At 44.1% G+C, this 23,731-nt stretch overlaps 2 protein-coding genes across 5 annotated transcripts in view; both read right to left on the bottom strand.

The window, feature by feature from the left end:
* LOC128327136 (chromatin remodeling regulator CECR2) overlaps nt 1–23,731 on the bottom strand; it is a 221,948-nt gene that overhangs the window by 111,619 nt on the left and 86,598 nt on the right. Inside the window, exon 1 of one of the 3 annotated variants that reach the window (XM_053255457.1) lies at nt 10,254–15,755. The exons of the other annotated variants lie outside the window; for them this stretch is intronic. Coding sequence (XP_053111432.1) covers nt 10,254–10,259 — 6 coding nt within the window. The 5' untranslated portion in view covers nt 10,260–15,755. Of the gene's footprint in view, nt 1–10,253; nt 15,756–23,731 lie in introns of those variants that run through there. 3 annotated transcript variants of the gene reach the window in all.
* LOC128327141 (uncharacterized) lies at nt 15,808–23,226 on the bottom strand. Of its 2 annotated transcripts, none has more exons than XR_008308495.1 (2): nt 17,319–21,673; nt 15,808–16,027 (listed from the first exon to the last, which is right to left on the bottom strand). XR_008308495.1 is itself a non-coding variant. In XM_053255468.1 (2 exons), exon 2 carries the CDS (start codon nt 20,621–20,623, stop codon nt 19,403–19,405), a length of 1,221 nt encoding a protein of 406 aa, XP_053111443.1. In that variant the 5' UTR covers nt 20,624–20,786; nt 23,211–23,226; the 3' UTR covers nt 15,808–19,402. The 2 variants fall into 2 exon arrangements, 1 of the variants encoding a protein (XP_053111443.1); XM_053255468.1 differs by adding an exon at nt 23,211–23,226 and having other exon boundaries at nt 15,808–20,786.

Raw genomic sequence — 23,731 nt, 5'->3', positions numbered from 1 at the left:
GTAGCTGTTGCAGATCCGATGGCAATGGAGTACAGTCTTTAGTCAGAGCTATAGTTCTAGACTTCTTCAGTCTTGGAGATGATGGACTAGCTTCTGCGGTTGACCATTTGATTTTGGATTTCAACTGCTACAAAGTTGAGCCTGCATCCAAAGGTGGCTTAGGGCTCCTAAAAGCTGTAGACACTAAAGTTGATGTTGAAGGTTTTGAAGACTTCAGTGTTGAGATTGCCTCTGATGTCGAAGGGCGGGGCTCGCCCAGAGTTGAGGGGCTTAACACCTCATCATATATAGCAGTGTGAAGCCTCAGAGCCTGATCCTTGCAAGTCTGTGTTGTGAAGGACAGACATATCTTGCAAGTAGAAACGTTGTGTTCTTCTGCAAGGCAGATGAGACACAAATCATGGAGGTCTTTAGAGGGGAGTTTAGCTTTACATCCCTCACACTTCTTAAAGCTCTGTTTCTCTTCAGCCATAACGATAATCAGAAGCGTACTCCAAAGTCCATTCCGAGGGTCAAATAATGCCAATGTTGTCTGGAAGCCAAAAAACAAGACAAACAACTGAAATAACAGTCCGGGGGTGTTTTTTTTAAACTCACACAGCAAAAATCATTCTGAAGAACTTTCCAACAAGGAGCAACAGACCAATGTCTGAACACAACAGTGGTCGGGGGGAAACTGAGGAACATGGTGCCGGCCTGCCTTTAAATAGCACACTGTGGGCGTGGAGGCGGGGCTCGGTCACCACAACGAGCTGCAGCATTTTACCATGAGGGTAACTGTGACGTGCTCATATAGCTTTTAATTAGATTCATGGTTTAAATTTTAATGCTAGTTTTAAATGATTTTAATGTCAATGTTTTAATTGTTTAATTGATTTAGTTTTGATTTTAACTGTTAATTGATTTTAAATGTTTTTATTTGTTGTAAACCACTCTGAGCCATTTTTGGAGGGGCGGTATATAAATCAAACCAAATCAATCAATCAATATAGGGACAGGGGGTTATGGGAAGGTCTTCACAGATCGTATTCAACGAATTAGGGCACTCAATATCCAGATAACAAAAAACTATTTATGTTTAATTAGTACTCTTAATATTTGGATACTAACTTTTTGAATAGGGCATTAAACGTCTGCTGCTAGGTAGTATTACCAGTACAAATCTTCAGGTCTTTCTAGAAATAATGTGAGTCAAACTTAAAAACAAAGCTTAAGAACCAGAACCATGTCCAGATCAGTGCATCACAGTATATGGGAAACAGTATACCTGAACGAATGTAATTTTCTGTTTAAACATCACGTGTACCAAATCCCTAGCCGGTTTCTTCAACTGGTGCGGGAGGGCAGCAGATGTATAAAAAGCAGTTTGGGGAGAGCACAGACTTACAGTTTGTATTATGCATAATTTCCAGTGTCCCCAGGGGAGGAGAATATACCTTGGTTTGATTAACATCTTGTGATAAAAGCATATGGAATTTTAGGAAAACAAAGGTAACGTTTAAAGTTTCAGTCCTAATGACAGAGGTCAGTGCAGAAGAGCATGAGTCCTTAAGCAGATTATTAAAGAACAGCAACTGTTACTTTTAAGAGACTGCTGGAAAGAAAGAAGGAAAAAGGATGATTCTCACTGTATGGTACTCAGTCTTGGGATAGGGCAATAAGCAACTCTCCCTTTACATCCCCCTCACTCCTTTGTTTTTCCCTTTTTTCCTTGAGCATTGAACTGTGAGCAAAGAAATCTGAACCTTGCCAAAATGCTTTGGGTACAGAGCAGAAAGGAAACAGAGGCAGCAGCAAATCAGCAGTGTGTGTACTGGACCAGTGGGAGGGTGTGTGTGCAAAATGGAGATACACTGTTCCTCCTCCACCCCTCGGTAGATTCACAGAGCAATGGACAGGAGAGAAAAGCCATATTCTCTCCCTCTCCAGCTGGCATCACAGCTCATTAGGGAAAAGCCTGTTTAACGTCTCTCCACCTCCCCCCACCATCTACGTGACTAAATCCCTTGGAGTCTTGCAATGACTGTTGGGAAAATACACACTGCATACAGCAAGGAATCCACCTCATCAAGGAGAAGCAGTGGCCCACAGCCGCACTAGGGTGGAGGCAGCAAGAAGGCAGATACAGATCCCTTGGTACTAGGCTGCAAAAGAGTATGCAGTCCTACTTTGGAAAGTCTGGATTGTCTATAAGACTAAGCCCTTCGCTTGTCTAAGCACAACACTGATTCTCCAGTTCTAGCCCAGGGACAATCCCTATCATACACACGTAACCATCTGAACCTTGTTTGGAAATTCTTATCTGAAAAGCGATCAAAAGTCCCTAAATGAAAATCAACTAGAACTGGCAATGCATATTTAACATAGAGAAAAGAGATGAAAGGGAAATATTTTTGACGATTTGCAAATATATCTAAAGATGAATGGAGGTGGAGAAGCAATTGTCCACACTATAATTCACTGAATGTGGAACAAGAAAGAATAGGTTTAGATGATAGAAAAGGAGAGCTCTTTTCATCATGTGTGATGTAATTACAAGAACTGTTTAGCAACTGAATACACTGCCTGACAAAGTAGCAACCCCTCCTGTATTCTACCAAAAGAAAACCACAGGGCTCTGTGGGCACCAGGAGTCGAAATCAACTTGACAGCACACTTTACCTTTACCTTGGAAAAGAGCTATAAATTTCAAAATGTGTTGAGCTATTTTCTAAAAATAAAACCAGTATTCTCCAGTACCCCCTGGGCAGTTTCCTCTTCTTTTTACTCTCAACAGAAGTGGTGACATGCAATTAGGATTGGATCCTTCAAGATGAGAACACTCCCACTCACTAAACAACCTTCTTCACATGCAGAGATAACAAGACTGCAACTCTTGTATACATAGGATACTTCAGAGAAGACACACTCCTTCAGCAATTTCAAGGCTCCACATAATTTTAAAATGCAATTTGGAAAGTGTCATTAGTTTACCTGTTTTAAGGTTCAGAATAAGAGGATATGAAATACAAGTCTGCTTTATTGCCACAAAATGGGGAACCAGGTTTTTTCCCCACTACTAAGGAGGGCTAACTCTTTATAAATTTGAAAAGCTCTGCTTTGCGTGATGTATATCACACAAAATTTTATGTTTCCCTTGTTCATTTATTTTATTGCACTTATACATGTGGACAAATTTGTTGGTACCCTTACAGATCATTGAAAAAGTGTTTTATGCCTCCTGAAAAGTGATTAAATGAAAAGCAATTGTCCCATGTATACTTGCATGCCTTTGATATATCATTGAGTAAAGCAAAGCAAGTGTGAAAAGAGATAAAGTATTGCTTATTCTACAAAGATGTTCCAAAGTGGCCTGGACACATTTGTTGGTACCCCTAGAAAAGATAATAAATAATTGGATTAGAGTGATTTTTCAAATTAGCTGCTTTCCTTCATTAGTATCACACACGTCTCCAATCATGCAATCAGTCATTCAGCCTATTGAAATGGAGAAAAGTAGTCACTCTGCTGTTTGGTATCATCGTGTGTCCCATAATGAACATGGAGCAGAGTAAGCAAAGGAGAGAGTTGTCTGAGGAGATCAGAAAGAAAATCATAGACAAGCATGTTAAAGGCAAAGACCATCTCCAAGCAGTTTGATGTTCCTGTAACAACAGTTGCAAATATTATTAAGAAGTTCAAGGTCCTTGGAACTATTGCCAACCTCCCTGGACATGGCTGCAAGAGGAAAACTGACCTCAGAATGGGCAGAAGGATAGTGAGAATGGCAGACAAAAAGTCAAGGACTACTTCCAAAGAGATACAAGCTGAACTCCAAGGTCAAGGTCAATCAGTGTCTGATCACACCATCTGTCCCTTTTTAAGTGACAGTGGGCTCAATGGAAGAAGACCTAGGAGGACTACACTGTTGAAAGAAAAACATAAAAAAGCCAGACTGGAATTTGCTAAAATGCATATTGACAAGCCACAATGCTTCTGGGAGAATGTCCTTTGGACAGATGAGACAAAACTGGAGCTTTTTGGCAAGTCACATCAGCTCTATGTCCACAGATGAAAAAATGAAGCTTTCAAAGAAAAGAACACCATACCTACTGTGAAACATGGAGGAGGCTCGGTTATGTTTTGGGGCTGCTTTGCTGCGTCTGGCACGGGGTGCCTTGAGTCTGTGCAGAGAACAATGGAATCTCAAGACTATCAAGACATTCTGGAGCGAAACGTACTTCCCAGTGTCAGAAAGCTCTGTCTCAGTCGCAGGTCATGGATCCTCCAACAGGATAATGACCCAAAACACAAGCTAAAAGCTCCCAAGAATGGTTAAGAACAAAACATTTGACTATTCTGAAGTAGCCTTCTATGAGCCCTGATTTGAATCCTATTGAACATCTATGGAAAGAACTGAAACATGCAGTCTGGAGAAGGCACGCTTCAAACCTGACATAGCTGGAGCAGTTTGCTCAGGAAGAGTGGGCCAAACTACCTGCTGACAGGTGCAGAAGTCTCATTGAGAGCTACAGGAATTCCTTGTTTGCAGTGATTACCTCTAAAGGTTGTGCAACAAAATATTGGGTTCCGGGTCCCATCATTTTTGTCCATTCCATTTTCATTTGTGTTATTGTTTGAAATATTCTGTTGCATCAAAACTCTAAAGCAAAGTCTGAATTTTGTTAAATGCTGAATAAACAATGATGGGTGCCAATTACTTTTGTCAGTTTCAAGTTATTTCAGAGACAATTGTGGGTTCGTCTTTTTTCGTGCAGGTGTACCAACACATTTGTCCACGTGTGTATGCACCATCCCATATAAAATCTCTGGGCAGTTTACAAATTAAAACACAACAATTTTAAACCGCTCTGAGAATTTTTGTTGAAAAGCAGTATATAAACATTCAGTATATTTGCATTTTACCCTGCCTCCACTTCCCTTCTTGTCCTCTGAGGACTCCCTTGCATCTGCTTCTATAATGAGACGCCTTCGGGGTAGGGACCTACCCTCTCATCTCTTATAAAGTGCGGTCTACTTGAATGGCATTATATACAGACTAATAAATCACAGGACCACTAGCAGCAGAATGAACCAATTCTGCACTGGGTCAGCTTTCTACCTCTCATGCAACTACTGAGTTGAAGATTCCAGTCCCTTGTACAAACAAACCCTACAAATGCAGAATGTGTTCCCTGGCTCGGTCTGTCTTCATTTCTCTTGCACACAACTTGGCAAAACCACTTGTATTTGTACATCATTTCCCCTGTCACAGCTGCAGTTAAGCACCCTTTCCCCAATTTCCCCAGCATTTTCACTTCCCTGCAGCCTCGTAGGCAATTGCACAGCAAAAGGACTGTATATTACCCCCTTTCAATAAGATGCTCAAGTGCTTTATGGCTTCCTGAATTGAAAGCCCCTTCACCTCCTCCCCCAATTCTGCATTTGAACTGCCTCTACAGCAAAGACAAAAGAAAATACCAGAGTTAGGAGTCAAGACACACACATTAACACACACTCTTCCTCCCAGACTACAGAAACCAAATCGACAGCCCTCTTCACTGAAACAGCTTCTTGGCACTTTATCCACCAGGACGATTAACTCTGAAGGAGTCAGGCGTTGCCCAGAATGCTGATACTTTCTCACAGAAAAGAGGGGGGGGGAAGCTTTAATAACACTCAACATTGCTCACAACACCAAAAGATGGTGTCTTGGGCTCATTCTTTTCACCCTTCATAACCCGTTGTCGTCAACCAAGAACCAAATACAAGGAATGACCTGCTTCTCTTTGGGTTTGCTCTTAATGACACTGCTATTTCCAGACTTCACAGCTTTGGTCCCTCCCTTAACCTTTTTATAACTACACATGGGAGGCTGTTTGAAAAGCATTAGAACAAGAGGATATTGTTACAATAGAGGCTTAGCAAAGGTGTGAAGTGATAGCTTTGTTACAAAGGGAGGGTTATAAACTGAAAGCCAAAGAGTAATTGCCATATTTCTTTCATATTGGATAGGCAAATCAAACAGCCACAGCAACTGCTTATGCCTAAAGCAATTTTTAAAAAAAACTTTGAGAAAGTGAGTTTCACCTACTGTCATTAGGGTCAGGCAGAATTGAGAGGCCTGGCCATGGCCTGTCTTTTTACCAGCAGAATTGGTTGGCTAAAATGCAGTTGGAGTCAGCTGTAAATATGACAACCAAGACACTAAACTTGCCTTGGCCACTAAATAACCATCCCTGTTTTAAACCAAATTATAACAGGTAATCATTTCCTTCATATTGTTGTTTAGCTATGCTTTGACACCAAAGCATTCTACCTGGCTAATTTTATCAAGCACTATGCATATCCCACACTTGAAATTAAAAAACCCTCCTGCAGTGAGATAATCCAAATTCTGCGGCCTCTATGCATTATGCAAGTCAAACAGATTTTCACATTATTCTGCTTCTGAAAAGTACTGGGAAAGGTAAAACATTATGGAAGCCATTGAAACTCTTACTCAAATATTATAACTGCCATTTCCTGGACTATGAGAACACCCTTGCAGAATCACACAAAAGAAAAAGTGCAGGACATAGTATTGGCCACAGAACTCTAGTTCCTGAGAATCTTGGCTTTCACATTTTAAAAAGGGGGAGAATTTCTAGCTCTTTTAGCTGCATATACTCTAACATGTGCAGATAAACATGTGCCTACTGAAATCATGTGCATATACTCTAACATGTGCCTACTGAAATCTCAGAAGCCAGAGAGGTGGCTGAATAAAGTATTCAGTGGTTGGGGTTCAAGGGTCAGTGTCTTTACCCCTTTAAATTTCTGCACTTGCACACAATTGTACATGGGAAAGCATCTGCCCTTCTATCTCATCTGTCTGTTGCTCTGTAGGTCTTGATGCCTCACCAAAATATTGGATCATTAGACAGCCAGGGTGGCCAGGCTTCTAAAGTTTACTTTTGGCTTTTTTTTTTTTAAAGCCCAATAATTCACCAACTGGAACAAACTCAGGGCAGAGCCAATCTCAAACTTGCACATTGGGGGCAAAGCCATTGAGTTAGGGGACAGAATCTACAAAGAATGCCCTATCAATCAGCATAGAATTATTGCATGTGTTTACATGTCCCCTGCCACCAAGCAAAACCACCCATATAGAATATCAGGCCACCACAGATAATTTAAGAATCCAGAGTACAACTGTGTCACAAGCACAAAGCAAGATCTAAAACTGCATGCAGAGCAGAGAACTCAAGCAGGTGAGCTCAGCTACACATCAAGTCACATTTGCAACACACAAATATGCAGCATATTGGTAAGGTGTGGAGAATTTCGGCTATATTATAGGGGGGGGGATGCTCCATTTTACAGATGTATAGTCCCAAGGGCAGTTACACAATGTTTAGCCATTTTGTAGATGAAGAATACTGAAATACTGCTTGCCCAAGAATACTGAGAGACTGTTTACCCAAACGTGCCCCCTCTCACAGACACAGATAGAGCTCATTACCAGGATGCAGGTTATCTTTCCTTCACAAACAGTTTCCTTAAGCAGAAAGCAAATGCATCATACTTCTGCTGTTCTTGCTGTTTTTGAGGACCTACCAGCTGACCAGCCCAACTCTTCCAGTTACTACCATCATAGCAGAAGTCCATGCTCCCACCATGCTTATCTTCTTCCACGGTCCTTATTTCAAACACTAAAAGCATCCACTGTGCATCTTCCCTTCTGCTGATTGACTGATTGATTAAGTGCCATGATGTCGACTCTTAGTGACCACATAGATAGAGTCTCTCCAAGATGATCCTTCTGCTGCTTCCTCCTTTTTCCACTTTGGTGCCCCAGCTGCTGCTTGCTCAAGCAGCACATCCAAACACTCAGCAACTTACCTATTACATTTGTCAGCAGCAGGACCAGAAGACAGGCTAGCTGCTTCTCTGATGACCAGCTTTGATGGCAAAGCAGGTGGAAGCTGCTGGGGAGGTGTTTAGGAAGCAAAGTGGAAGCCTTTGGTAGAGCTGGGCCAGAGGGGCTGGTGCTCACTGAACCCACCAGCAGCAGCGTTATTTATTTATTTAATTTTATTTAGCAAATTTATATACAGCCCAAAACTCATGACTATGGATGGTTTACAATAAAACAATACAAATTAAAACAAAGTTACAAAGTTAAAACATTAAAATAATTTAACACAATGTTAAAAAATGTAAGTCTAATTAAAAGCCTAGGTGAACAAATGGGTCCCAACTGCCTTTTAAAAAGTTGTCAGAGATGGGGAGACACTTATTTCAGCAGGGAGTACATTCAAAAGCTTCAGGGCAGCAATGGAGAAGGCCCGTCCCTGAGTAGCCAGCAGACGAGCCAATGGCAACCGTAGAGGAACCTTTCCAGATTATCTCAATGGGTGGTGGGGCTCATGGAAAAGAAGACATTCTCTTAAATACACAGGGCCTAAGCTGTTCAGAGCTTCATCGGTTATAACCAGCACCTTATATTTTGCCCGGAAACATATTGGTAGTCAGTGTAGCTCTTTTAGCAAAGGAGTAATATGGTCTCTCTTAAGAAGACCCAGAGACCAACCTGGCTGAGGCATTCTGTACCAACTGCAGTTTCCAGACTACATACAAAGGCAGCCCTATAAGAACGCAAGAACAGCCCCACTGGATCAGGCCAAAGGCTCATCTGGTCCAGCATCCTTTTTCACACACTGGCCCACCAGATGCCCCCGGAAGCCCACAGGCAAGTTGAGGTATTCAGAGGCATCCTGCCTCTGAGACTGGAGATGGCCTATAGCCCTCAGACTAGTAGCCATTGATAGACCTCTCCTCCATGAAGTTACTGCAATGAAGCACATTGCAGTAACCAAGTCTGGAGTTTACCAGCACATGCACCACTGTTCTGAAATCATTTGTCTCAAGAAATAGCATATCAGCTAGCATATCAGCCAAAGGTGATGGAAAGCACTTCTGGCCACCGCTTCAACCTAGGACATCAGGGAGAGGTTTGGCTCCAGAAGCTGATTACTGATGCTATGTGCACACACCTGAGATCTGGGGCTGTGCTACTATGGGGAACTGAGCAACAGTGGGATTCAGAGCCTGCTCAAGCTGTTAACATGGCTGCCAGCCTCCAGCTGTACCACTGGCATTTCCACTGCATTATCCAGAATCTAAGAGCGGTGGACTGCCTAGTCTTGCCAGGCTTACAAAAGAATAGCTGGCTTTCAGATTTGAAAAGGACATCCACCACTATTGTACTATGCCTCTGCTACTCCATACTAGCTGCCTTGGTAGCTCCTGGAACAAAGGAACAGCTCCGTTACATACATATAACCAAACTAAGATAGAGAAGCTCAGCAGTGTCTCTGGTCAGTGATTCAGTGCAACCAAGTGCATGGTCAAACGTAACCAACATTCTGGCTGCCTCTAATAAACACCACTGACACATCTAGAAGTAGGGCTGTAGGTGGTGCTGTCATAGTGACAGACAAAGAAAAAAGATCATATGAGCTATGTAGCTATGGCAGATTATCTAGCTTTCAAGGGAACAAGGCAATTGATAGAAAAGTGTACAACATGAACCTGTGGCTTTGAGGAGGGAATCTCAGAAACGTTTTCAAATGCACTTGCACCTTGCGCCATAACTTAATACATGGGCTATTCCTGCCAATTTTACTCAGAGGACCTACACGTGCTCAACCTGAACATACAGTGAGTGCAGAATGATGCACACATCCTGCCCTTGTAGGATGTTCAACACAGTATCAGTACACACAATTTTCCTCCTACAACGATGACTAGGAGTCATGATCATACATTTATCACAGGTATCCCATTTATTTAGACATATTGACATGCAAAGACAATGGGTTTTACAATAAACTCATAGGTCCCAATTAGGCCTATGAATTCATAGGCCTATGTATGAAGTGTACACTCAAAATGTACACAAAATTTGTTTGCAAGGGAGCGCTGCATTCTTTCTTATGAAGGTCGCATCAAACTAAGCTTATCAGTATTACACTATCCAGTACGGGTTAGCATAATTGCTTGATAAGCAACAGCACTATTCAGCACACTATGTTTTTTGTGATAGACTGTAACTGTGTTCATTTTAGAAGTGAGCCTGGGTACAGGCCCCTCAAAAGCATGGTACATATAGAGCACATACTGCTGCATCTGTGTTCAACATAACATATGAATAACTGTACCTGCATACAGATCTGTACACTCATTCTATAAGTGTTGAACATATTAAGGTGATTGAAATGACTGCTCACCCTCATGCGCTGGAGGGCTGGAGGGGAGACAGGCTCCAACCTGTCTTCCTGCAGACAATCAGCAAGTGCCAAGTTCTTCACTGCTCACATACCCCCACGTGTGCCGGGGCAATGATCTATGGAGTAACAGCGAGAAGGGAAAAGCTCATGCTGAGTCCTCCATGGACCCAGAATGCAGCATGCGAGCCACGGAATGGCTGCTCTTAGTATCGCAACCCCTTTGCTTTGTGAAGCTGCTCCTTCCCCCGAATCGCTGCAGAAAATGGTGGCGAGCCGGCAGGTAGCCCAGCTACCTAGGGGTGATCACAGACATGATTGCCTACCAAGATAGAACAAACCATAGGTTCAATTTTCCTCGGTAAAGCCCTGGGTAGAAGAGCTGGGCTACCAAAGACTGGAGCAGCCAGGGCAACAGGGTTCCCAGCAATTCAGACGTGAGCTGCCTGGGGTAACCCAGGCAGCTCATGTCATATGAATAAGTGCAATGTGTGAATAGGGCTAAAAGACTGAGGAGATGCTGAAGCAGATAGCATTTGCTCAACAGGAACATTCTGCAGCATTTGGAAAAACCTTTTGGAATTATATACATTGGTATTACTTGGCAATGTCTTTTCCTAAAACATAAGCAATCTATATAAATGGGCTAGGAATCTGAGGCTACAACACTGTGTATCTTGAATAATGTTGGGTTTTCCCAATCCCTTTCTTTCCTCTATTTATTTCAGCTGATTTGGGATGTGTGTGCATGTGTATGTAGAAAGGTGGGAGGGGCTTTTAATTATATTATTCTGCTTTTTTTCTTGGAAGTCTATACACTCATTCTGGGCAATACAAGTAACACCAAGATTATTTCATCTGTTTTTCTTTTTCTTTTTCTTCTATGTGCCCACATTTAGTATATTCTATTAAACAATGTAACATTTCAAAGAACCACAGTAAAATATTCAGAAGAATACTTCAAATATTTTCCTATTAGCTTACTAGTATATCTTATATAATCAGTAAAGCCTCACTGAGAGAGTATAAAAAGTTTGCATTCGACTGTAACAGTATTTAACATCAGAAGGTTTTTGAACATGATTTAAAACCTACAAATTGTTAACTGCTTGCCTGCTCTATACAAAAATTATTTGCATAGCAAACTAATGTACTTTTGGTATCCTACGGTGCTCTCAATGCTTTTCCATACTGTTAAATATGCTTGACAACACACAGCACCCTTTTTTCAGGCCTTAGAAAAGAGGCTCTTATTTAGTAGCAGAGTTAATAAGAGAATCCATGAGCTCAGAATCTCCATATTCTAGGCAGTTTTGTGGCAGCAGACAAAGCATCTGGAGACCATGCTGTTCTCTCCCACTACGCTAATAGTCCCACCCACCCCTTCAAATAATCCCTTTTCCTCCCAAGCAGAGGATCTATCCTGCTTACCCATATGTCTGTTTTGATTATTGAAAGGGGTATCGGGTTGAAAGGGGTATCAGGCCATGTTTTAAATGAGAGAGGATAAGAGTGGCACAGACTTCCCACTGAGTACATTGTGCTGAAGATAGCTATGGCATCCTAGTAGGAGACAAGATGAAGCCTACCAACAATACACAGAGAAGCTTTGCTTTCTGCCCCACAGACAAATCAATTTGCCCAGGAAAGAATAAATTAGACAATTTAGGTTTATAAGTATATGCCAGATGAATGTACAACAGATATGAGCTTTCTGGGGCTTAACATTCTGAGTTTCCCCTCCCAAACATGGAAGATGTATCTATTAACTCAGGAGTGGACAAACCTGGTCCTCCACTGCTGTTGAACTACAACTTCCCAGCCACAATAAATTGTGGCTGGGGGTGATGGTCAACAACAGATGGAGGGCCACGTTTGCCCACCCTTGTATTAACTAACTGTGCACTGTCCCCTTAAACACAGTATAGCCTCCAGACTTCCTCGGACCAAAAGAAGCCCAGCTGCAGGCCTGCATTTATTCCTGCCGAACTGTTATATTACCAGCATCAGTCTGGTGGTGCCTGAATGAGTTCATCAATGTTCGACAGACAACTTATCACATTTTAAAATTCTGCAGTAATCTGGAATAGCGATCTATTTCTAGTTTCATATTTACAAATGTGCACTAGAACCACCACCACACCATACACAATCATGTAAAGGACATTAACCTGGTACTGTATGCAAAAGGGTTGTTGATATGTATGTATTAAGGGGTTAATAAATCTGAAATAAGTAATCTGAAGTGTGTGCACTTAAATGCACATGTCAGATGTAACAAAAATGAGGGGTAAATGAGGAGTAAACACGGGGGGGAACAGGCAGTTAATATTTTGCCTTTGTGACTTTATCTCACATTATACCTACCCAGACAGAACAGAGTGTTGATATGTGTCCACAGGACATGCAGGCAAAGATACAAAGACAGACTTCAAGCTTAGGCAACACCACCCACTGCTGAGCGAAAAAGGCGCCTGGCCCTAAAGCAACTGGCCCTTGCGAAAAAGCAACTGGCCCTATCCATCCCCAACAAAGCATCCCTCCAATGGCTGTTGCTAGTATCTATCTTCTGCCCACCCCTGAGTTTTAGATTTACACACACACACACACATACATATACACACATATATACACACACACATACTCATCATATTTGTATTCACTGCTGAAAATGATGCTCAGGATTTCACTTTCAGAAAACACAGATACTTCATAAGCAGCCTGATTTTTTCCCCTCTTTACAGAAAGCCACTTGAATACACACTGAGAATGCATGTCCTTTGCCAATGGGCACAAAAGTCCAGCATTCTTGGTCGCTTACCTTCGCACAGCCCTAAGTGACTGAGATCACAAGCTTAGGAACAGCGTCAGCATTACTATCTGCTAACAAACCAGCTAGTTCTTGATGCTATTCCCAGAAGCATCACCACTTTAGCTCCAGTGCTCACTCAGGCTGCACAGCAGTGGGATAAATGCAGAACAGCTGATCCCACTATGTTGCCAACTTTTACACTAAGAGGCTTCCTGGGTACCTAGTGGGAGTTTTCTTAAGCTTTTAAGCCCATTGGCAACGGTGAACAGGCTGCAGCTCCAAAGTCAAGGGCTCAAAGCTATAATCCTGTTTCAAAGCTCTGCCTCCCTGGCCAATAAGCAGTCAGGATGAGGATGCTCTCCATTTTAGATCTGGACTGGCTCTGACTTCCATCTCATAAGCTGAGGCTGAAAGGCCATTAACGTCACCCCTCACCTGACACCAAATGTCTTGTAAAATTGCTGTGGTTAATTTATTCTCCAGCAATCCCACTTCTAGAGATTGTACTCATCCCCATCTATATTCCACAAACATCCAGTTCTTCAGCTTTACTTGAAACTAGGGCATCGCCAAATATTCACCCATTTGGATTCCTGGGCCAAAAACAGTTCTCAGGAAGCGGGGCTAGAAATATTTCACAAAGCATCCTTCAGTTGTGGAAGTATTGAACTTTTTAAAGTCTTGTTCATAGTAATTGCTCCTCCTATTCTTGTGACTGTTTATTTTTAGTTTCTGCTTCTTGCTTTCTGGCAAGGACAATCCCACTCAATCCCAGAACTGAGGGAAAAGGTGTGGGCCACACCTAAGCATGTGCTATCAACCCACAGGGGTAGAGTTCACACCAACACTCAATGCTAAGCTCTAGAAGGTTCTGAACAAAGCTTTCTGCAGGTGTAAATCCCATAGGTGTGGATGCATAGAGAGCACAAAGAGCCTCCAGTAGGGTGAAGAAAATATGTTGCCTCAGACCCTGAAAAGATTATTTTAAAACCCACTGCTACTCAATACTGTTAGCACTAGGCTTTTTAAAAAAAAAATTTTAAGCATTTATATCCTACTCTTGAACCAAATTTATTTCCTGAGCAGCTTCAGATGTTATAATAATAATTTAAAAATTAATCTCCAGCTAAAATCTGCACTGCTATGAATGATATTCCACAACATTCTGCAGCTGTTTCCCATAGAATCTATGTTTACAACCTTTGTTAGCTTAGCTGCTCCTGAGGAGAAAACCTTCAAACACACAATTTAGGGCAGATCTCTATTTTAATGCTGTCATTCTGAGATTCTGCCCTCAGGAATAAAACATACAGCTTGGGAACAAACTGCCTTTTTCTTATTGACAAAATGCTTAGGCCTTGTCCACACACTGTGCTACATGGGTGGCAAGTTGTCATGAAGCATCATGTGAGGTGTTCTCGCAGAACCATTGCACATGGTGTGCCAAGCTGTTCCAGTTTCTAACAGAGCAATTATGTGCTATTCATGCACTAGGTTTTGTACAGACACAACTGTGCTCTGGAAGAGAACTGTTTACAAGACAAAGAATCAAAACCGTAAAGCTAACGGTTTAAAACGTCACTATTATTCACTATTTAACAACCCACTACTTGTACATATCCTAAATTGACAGATAAGAGTGTAAAAAACATGAATTAAACCATACAATACCTCAGTAACTAAAAGGGTATGTTAAAAAGAGCAGCTGCTTTTATTCAAGAAATTAGATTGAAACTAAAAGCAACGTGCCAGCGTGGTACAGTGGTTAGAGTGCTGGATTAGGACTGGGGAGACCCAAGTTCAAATCCCCATTCAGCCATGAGACTTGCTGGGTGATTCTGGGCCAGTCACTTCTCTCTCAGCCTAACCTACTTCACAGGGTTGTTGTGAGGAGAAACTTAAGTATGTAGTACACCACTCTGGGCTCCTTGGAGGAAGAGCGGAATATAAAATGTAAAAAATAAATTAAATAAATAAACAAACGTGCTGCAGAATTTCAAGGAATGCTCAGTAGTATAGTGCCAAAGATATTCCCACAGGACACATCTAATTTATGCTACCTATGATGGCATCCAGCAGAACGTGAGCTCTAAAATACAAATATTAGGTTAACTTTTTATATGTACAGGTGGCCCTTGTTGCCCATGGTCCTGACACCCACAGTTTTGTGCATTCATGAACAGGTCTTAAGAGACCATGGTACAACAATAGGCTAAAATGTGCCTATTCACAGTTGGTGAGTGGCCAGAAATGACTTCCAGGATTACTTCTGGCTGCCATTTTACACAGAGCCATTTTGAGGCTCTTTCCATTTAAAAATGTTTTGGCAAATATTCATCAAAAATTTAGCCAATTTGGTGGTTGGGCAAACAAACAAAAAAATGCTTTGGTGAATATTTTACCTAAAATTGTGCCAATTTCTGGAACCCTTGAGTCCAAGGTACTATTCATTTCTACTCTTATTTCTCCCACCTTTTTGGCATTTTGTGTGTTTGTGTGTAGGAACATAACCCCTAGATTCCCACGGGGTAAAGGTTCTTTGTTCACGGTTTCCAAACTCATAATAATAGGCGAAAGTGGAACTCCCGCGAATAACAAGGGCCACCTGTATACACAGAGCACAATGTTAAGCTCCATTCAATAACTACATTTTATATTAGATGAGCAGCTAAAACTTTCACACTTCTGACAGAAACCATTCAAGCATCCTTTAGAGACTTGACTTAACTAGCTAGCATTCTCAGGAAGGCCTCTTAATTCCAACTGGAATTTCACATTTTCTCAACTCTCCTGATGGCCACATAGTCCTGCCTTGCTCCACTGAGCCGTCATCTTGCACAGGATGCTAGTAAAATAAAACCAAACAGGACCCAACACTGTTGCTTAGTGACCAACACTGCTGCTTTCACAGCAGCTGAGAGAAGAACCAGGATCCTCACAGGAATTCACATTCCGTTAATCACAGCTGGAGAAGAAAAAAAAGAGACTGGTAAGAAACAAGATTATGGTTTGGAAGCCATGATGTAAAACAAAACCTTTTTGTAGACCTCCATACAAAAGCAGTGTATGCTATTTTCATTGTGAAGAGGTAGACACTACTTCAGGACAAAAACACAAATAAACTTTTTAAGAGGCAGGTCAACAGGGAAATCTTTCTGCTGCAGACAAAGAAAAAGAACAATCTACAGGCTTTACTGGTTTTGTCTTTTAGTCCATCTTTTCCATAGGGTTTATTATGATGAATATTTATATAGCACTTTCCAAGAAGAAAGTTCTTAATGTTGGTTTAAACACTGGGAGGAAAATTAGAGGTTCTCTGTCTCAAATGGTCTCATAACAATTAAGAGGTGTTTTTATTTATTTATATATACACACACACACACACACACACACTAAAATAGCCCAAAATATACTTAATTCTGGTCATTAAAGAACAATCCAAATTTAAAAGGCTTACAATGCTTAAAAATTTATTTTTTAAAATCATATTTCCCAGATTACTAGATAACAAGAGTCCCACAAATGCAGAGAAGCTACCAAGACCATCCCTTTACATAACAACTGGTTGTAGAAATTGTGAGGGAACAGAAATTGTTGGTCTTTTAGGTAATTTCCTTTTAACTAAGTCCACAAAAAAGTTACTGAAAGTTAACCTTGTTCCACAAACATTATTACTAGCTCAGTTGTCTACACAAATCTGTGTCAACTGTTTGTGGCATATGAATTGCTTGGAAGATAACAAACCCCCCCCCCTCCTTTCCAGTGTACAAAAGCTTCCTAGCCCCGTCTCCTGGAAGCCATTCCTACTTGCCACAGGCAACCACTGAGGGTCTATTAACAAGACTGATATAAGGATAAAACCATTTGGTGCTCTTTCATAGGTCAAATAAATCAATTGTATCTAGAAAAAATTATTTATTATGATTTTTATCTTTTTATGAATTTTAAATGTTATATTTTATATTATGTTTTTATTTTGTATACAGCCTAGAGATTTTTATACTAGACAGTATATAAATTAAACAAACAAACAAGGAGGTACTGGAAATCTACATCTGTTTGGAATAATCTTTCATTGTGTTCCTAAGACTGCCAACGTTTTTGAGTTGCTACACCTCAACAGCTGCATGAAATGCAGAGATTTCACCAGTGTATCTTTCTCCAGCATACAGTGATGGAAAGAGCTTGCTGAATCTGCTCAAACAGCTGTTAAAGCTACAAGAGCTCTGCCATGAAAGAAACATTGGTAGACTTACCGTGAAGGGTTCTTTTTCTGGGTATGGGAAGGGCATCCTAACGTGATGGGTTATCAAGCTCTGCATGCTCTGAGACAGGACCAATCAAAATTCAGGTCGATCATATGTATCCAGACAGCTGTCACTCATCCCCAGTTCCAGGACTGTTGAGCACAGAAAATACAGAGAGCAAGTAGAGAAAAAATAGTCCACAAGGGATGAAGTTGTACAGTAAACAGTGACAGCAAAGAACTAAGCAACCCTGGGAGTTGCCCTACCTCCCTGCATATCCGTCGTAAACATTCGCGGGTGAGCCGGATGCCCTCCCCATACCCAGAAAAAGAACCCTTCACAGTAAAGTCTACCAATGGTTCTTTTTCCTTGGTATGGGGAGGGCATCCTAATGTGATGGGACGTACCAAAGCAATCCCAAGGGCGGGAGCGAATGATTAGACAACCTGTTGCAATACCGTCCTTCCTATTGCTGCTTAAGCAGCGTGAAAAGACGGAATCTTGTAATGCCTAATGAAGGGAGACACTGATGCCCAAGTTGCCGCCTTGCAAATTTCTTCCAAGGGGGCATGAGCTGAAAAGGCCGCAGAAGTGCTGGCTCTGCGAGTGGAATGGGCAGAAATGCCACGAGGAACAGGTAGGTGAAGAGACTCATAAGCCAACGATATGGCAGCTCTGATCCATCGACCCATGGAAACCTTGTACGCCTTGGTCCCTAGGGAAGATGGCTGAAAGGAAACAAAAAGGGAATCCGTCTTTCTAAAGATTTTGGATCTTTTAATATACAATCTAAGTGCCCTACGCACATACAGAGTATGCCAAGCATGCTCCTTAGGGTGAGCAGGACTAGGACAGAAGGAGGGCAATAGTAAATCTTGACTCCTATGAAAGATGGAATTAACCTTGGGTAAGAAGGTGGGATCCAACTTCAAAAACAACACACTCCTTATGAAAAATGCATAGCTCATCGCGCACAGAGAGGTCAGCTAGTTCAGAAACCCTTCGTGCCGAGGTGATGGCCACAAGGAACAATACTTTAAAGGACAAAATTCTCAAGGGAGCTGAACGAAGAGGCTCGAACGGAGCCTTAGTAAGAGCATTTAAAACTAAATTCAAATCCCAGGAGGAAAACCTATGTACGGGAGGCAGAGCCAAGTTGCTCGCTCCCCTCAGAAAACGTCTAATATGAGGGTGCAAGGAAGATGAACCAGGCACCGCTAAATCCAGGACTGAGGACAAGGCTGAAGTTTGCCTCCTCAATGTGCTGGGACACAGATCTTTCTCAAGACCTGCTTGAAGGAACCCCAGCACCTCTGCAACCCCCACCAAGGATGGAACAAAGTCCTGCTTCCACCCCCCAGGAACAAAAGGCTGATCAGGTAACCTGATAAATGCGCAAAGTGGATGGCCTTCTTGACACTATGATAGTGTCTTGCACCTGGCGGGAATATCCCTTGGAATCTAGGGTAATGCACTCAACCTTCATGCGTGAAGGCATAGCCAGACCAGATCCGGATGACATAGAGGTCCTTGTGATAGTAGATCTCTCCTTAGGGGAAGAGGCCACAGCGGTTGGACTGAGAGACTCAGGAGGTCAGAAAACCAGGGTCTTCGTGGTCAATAAGGAGCTATCAAAACGACTTCTGCTTCTTCTAATAGGAACTTTCTTAGGAAGGAGCTCAGGATTGGAGTCAGGGGAAAGGCATAAAGTAATCCCCGCGGCCAGGGAGACGTGAGAGCATCTACTTCTTCTGCGTGAAGAGTTAGATATCTTGCGAAAAACCTTGGTAGTTTGGCATTTTCCTGTGACGCGAAGAGGTCCAGCTGTGGACGACCCCACCTGTGGACAATTTCCTTGAAGACTTCCAGATGCAGGGCCCACTCTGCTGGATCCACCATTTGGCGGCTCAGCCAATCCGCTTGTAGATTCTCCGTGCCCCTCAGATGTTCCGCCGTCATGGAGTGTAGGTGAATTTCCGCCCATGCGGATAGTAAGTCGGATTCCTGCATGAGGGGCCTTGATCTTGTTCCACCCTGGTGATTTATGTGAGCTTTTGTCTGTCCTTATCAGAACATGTCTCCCTATCAACAGATCACGGAACTGCAGAAGAGTTAATCGAATTGCCTTCAACTCTAGCCAGTTGATATTGTTCTCCAAATCCTTCTGAACCCACAACCCCTGCGCATGATGTGCCAGGCAGTGGGCCCCCCAACCAGAGAGGCTGGCGTCGGTCATCACCACGATCCTCTGGGGAGTTTCCAAAAGTATTTACTTTCCTATCGCCGGCGACAGCCACCAAAGAGAATTCCTGACCTTCTGTGGTAAGCGAAGTTTTATCTGCTTCTTTGCCATAATGGCTTCCTGATAAGGAAGCAAGAACTATTGAAGTGGTCTCGAATGCCACCTGGCCCAGGGTGTGCATTCTAGGCAGGTGATCACTGAGCCCATGATTTGAGCCAGAGACATGAGGGAACCCCATTTCCTGGACAGCCATGGCCTGGTGTGTGAGGCAATCTTCTGTTGTCAGTCCGTTAGGCGAGAAACTGTGCCCAATCTCGTGTCGAAAACAACTCCCAGATGCTGGAGTACACAAGATGGGTTTAGGTGGCTCTTGGTACGGTTGATGACAAACCCGTGATCCTCTAGTATCTGGATGTCCTGAGCTATGTCCTTGGAGGCTTGATGGTAGGACAGGGATCTCACGAGCAAGCCGTCCAGATACGGGTAAACATGGATCCCCCGCAAGCGCATGTAAGCTATCACTGCCACCATGAGTTTGATGAATACGCGAGGAGCTGAGGACAACCCGAAGGGTAGAGCCCTGTACTGGAATTGTCTCTGATTGTAAACAAACCTCAGGTATTAGCGAGAGGCAGGATGAATCGGTACATGTAAGTACGCCTCTGAAAGGTCTATCAAGGACAAGTAATTGCCCGGGTGTACGGCTGCCTTTATTGTCCTTAAAGACTCCATTCGAAATGTGCGTTTTTGCACAAACTGATTCAATCTTTTCAAATCCAGAATCACGCGCCAGGAGTCCAAAAAGAGAAGAGAAAAGATACCTACACATAATTCCATCAACGGAACCAGTTCTATCGCATGGATGTCTAATAAGTGTTGGATACTTTGGTCCATCAACAGTCTCTTGGACCTCACCTTGGGGACAGGTGTTAAGAAAAGAAAATCGGGAGGAGTTGCCACAAGGTCTATAACATAGCCGTGCTTTACTGTTCTCAATACCCATTGATCCGTAGTGCTGTGCACCCAGGCTTCTGCGAATTCCAGAAGCCTGCCCCCCACGATATCGCGTCATTGCTTACGGTTTTGTGCGTTGACATAACCTCCAGCACGTGCTCTTCCCGATCCTCTGCCTGTTATTCCAGGGGCGACACCAGTTAGCCCTGAAGGAAGATCCACGATCATCTCTTCCTCGGTAGCTGTCTCTAAACCCTGTATTGGCAGGTCTATTGAAAGTTCTGAAGGAACGAAAGGAATTCTGGAAGGTGTTATTTCCCCTGAAATTCCTCCTTGAATTACCACGCCCAACCAGCATGGTTTTCTTTTTGTCCTTTGTGTCCACTAAAATAGGATCCAAGGATTCACCAAATAACTTCCCCCCCAGAAAGGGAGTACACGCCAAGGTGACCTTGGACTTGGCATCTGCCCTCCAATTTTTCAACCACAAACCTCTGCGGATTGCCACGCCTGCTGCCATGGCACGAGAGGCGTGCTGTATGCAGTCCAAACCAGAGTCCGCCATAAGGGCAGATGATCTGGCTAACTTATTCAAACCCTGGCAGAGTTTTAAATTCTTTGGTGGTACCAGCTTAACAAGCTCCTTAGTCCACAAAATGGAGGCTCTAGCGAAAATAGAATTAGTGGCAGCTGCTCTTATGACAGTTGCAGATGCCTCATGAGCCTTATGTAGCAGATGATCCGCTTTCTTTTCCTCTGGTGTCTTAAGGTCATCTCCCTCCTTGTTCACCAGAGCCCCAGTGACCAGCTGGGCCACAGGTCCATCCACCACAGGAACTGTCAAAAGAGCCATTATATCAGGAGGTAAGGCATACAATTTTTTGGGAAGGATATGGCAAGTTTAGTGGCCCCCGGCACACCCCACTCTGTAAACATAACATCTTTAAAAAATGGTGGAAAAGGTACTGTGGCTGCTGAAATAGAGGTTGATGGAAAACCTTCCTGATCCAAGCCAGCAGCTGAAGGTGTGCCAGTCTCCTGAGACACATCCTTGAAGGCCCTTTTGGCTTGAAAGGGAGTAGCAGCCAAGGTGACCTTTAGTGATGTGCACGGTCCGGAGAAGTCCGGACCGGCACCGAAGGGGGGCCTTGTTTTTAGGGCGGGGAGGGCTTGCTTAGCCCTCCCGCCTCCTTGCCCCCGCCAGCGCCCGTATTTTCCAGTATAGGGGCGCTGGAAACCAGCCGCCCCCCCGCTGCCGCCGCCGCGGCGAACTCCCAATTGTACTGCCAGCCCTCCCGCCCTCCCTCCCAGCTAGCTGCCCGCTCACCGCTCACCCAATAGGAAACGAGAGGAGCTCCGGCACAGAGCTCATCTCGTTTGGAAGGCCTCCGGCATAATGGTGTTTTGCGCGTGCGCACATGCGCACGCCTCAAAGCACGCCATTCGCCGGAGGCCCAGTCTACCCGCCGGGAAAGGGCCGGGTAGACCGGGCCTCCAATCGCTGGGTAGTCCGGGCCTCCGATCGCCGGAGGCCCGGTCTACCGAGCGATCGGAGGCCCGGTCTACCCGGCCCTTTCCCGGCGGGTAGACCGGGCCTCCGGCGAACGGCGTGCTTTGCGGCGCGCGCATGTGCGTGCGCGCAAAACACCATTATGCCGGAGGCCTTCCAAACGAGAGGAGCTCTGTGCCGGAGCTCCTCTCGTTTCCTATCGGGTGAGCGGGTGGGCGGGCAGCTAGCTGGGAGGGGGGCGGGAGGGCTGGCAGTACAATTGGGAGTTCTTTCGCCGCCGCCGCGGCAGCGGGGGGGCGGCTGGTTTCCAGCGCCCCTATACTGGAAAATACGGGCGCTGGCGGGGGCAAGGAGGCGGGAGGGCTAAGCAAGCCCTCCCGCCCTTAAAGGCATACCCCCCACCCAGACCCGAACCAGGCAGGGCCGGACCGGTCCGGCAGTTCGGCCATTCTTTGGAATGGCCGCCGGACCAGTTCAGACACACTACTAGTGACCTTGGACTTGGCATCTACCCGTCAATTTTTATTTTTATTTTTATTTATTTTTAACCATAACCCTCTGCGCAGTGCCACCCCGGCTGCCATGGCACGAGAGGCGTGCTGTATGCAGTCCAGACCTGAGTCTGCCATAAGGGCAGAAGCTCTGGCCAATTTATTTAAACCCTGGCGGAGTTTAAGATTTTCTGGAGGTATCAGCTTAATAAGCTCTTTAGTCCACAGAATGGAGGCTCTATTGTAGCTGCTTTTTTGGGCGGTGGGGCGGGCAAAACAGGAGCCTCCTGGCTCACAGTTGCTCCTTCTTCATTAACATTAGCCGAAAGGCTCAAGCTCGCTGTCCCTCCAACTGAGGGAACAATCGCGGCTTCTGTGAAGGGGCCCTCCAAAAGGGAACCCTTCAACATATCCCCCATATGAGCAGGCTCCATAGTCAGAATAATACAGCCTTAATCAGAGGAAATAATCAAAATAAGCAGCTAAATGAGCGCAATTTGCGACTCCCTTCCCACCCTTGCACACAGAATAAAGGAAGGGAGAAACTGGCCTGAAGTAGTCAGAGAAAGTGAAAGACGATGATAAAGGCTGTGAAGATTTTCCTCACAGCGCTAATCAAGCTCTGTCTGCGGACTGACTTAGCAGAGAAGATACCCATGCCAGACAATGCCTCTTAACGAACTCCCCCAACCAAATTAACTCACCCGGGGACGGCTGTCCGCCGCCAGGGAGTGGAGGCATATTAGACAAACTGACACCTGCAGCGGTAGACATAGCAGCAGCAGCAGCAGCAGAAGACAGACCCTGAGGAGGTCGAGAACTGTGAGTGGCGTCAGCGCGCTAAACAGAACCTGAGGAGGGTTGAGGGCGGTACATGAAGTTGTCGCGCTAATAGGACCCCATGGGGGGTCATTAATAGACACAGAACCCTGGAAGGGTTCAGAGATCGGCATCATGCGCCCAGGTTCCCCATTGCTCTTTAAAAGAATGGTAGGGCTAGACTTGGAGAGGAGAGCTAAAATGGCCACCGTGCCTTGGGCAGTTAAATCGGGCGAGAAAGCGGAAAGTTGCTGCGCCCGAACTGCCTTCAACTGCAGTCTATCGCTCAGTGGCGTGCTGCCAGGGGCTCGTATATGCTTTTTCTTTTTGACAATGCCCTTTTCCTTTAGGTGTTTAGTTTTCTTTTTCGATTTCTTGGGCGGCGGGGCGGGCAGATTAGAAGCCT

The sequence above is a fragment of the Hemicordylus capensis genome, chromosome 5, assembly GCF_027244095.1.
Source record: "Hemicordylus capensis ecotype Gifberg chromosome 5, rHemCap1.1.pri, whole genome shotgun sequence".
Lineage (NCBI taxonomy): Eukaryota > Metazoa > Chordata > Lepidosauria > Squamata > Cordylidae > Hemicordylus > Hemicordylus capensis.
This window is presented reverse-complemented; position numbering and strand designations above follow the sequence as displayed.

Excerpts from the sequence above, each read along its gene's own strand:
- LOC128327141 (XM_053255468.1), bottom strand. The coding sequence starts at position 20,623 with ATGACGCGATATCGTGGGGGGCAGGCTTCTGGAATTCGCAGAAGCCTG.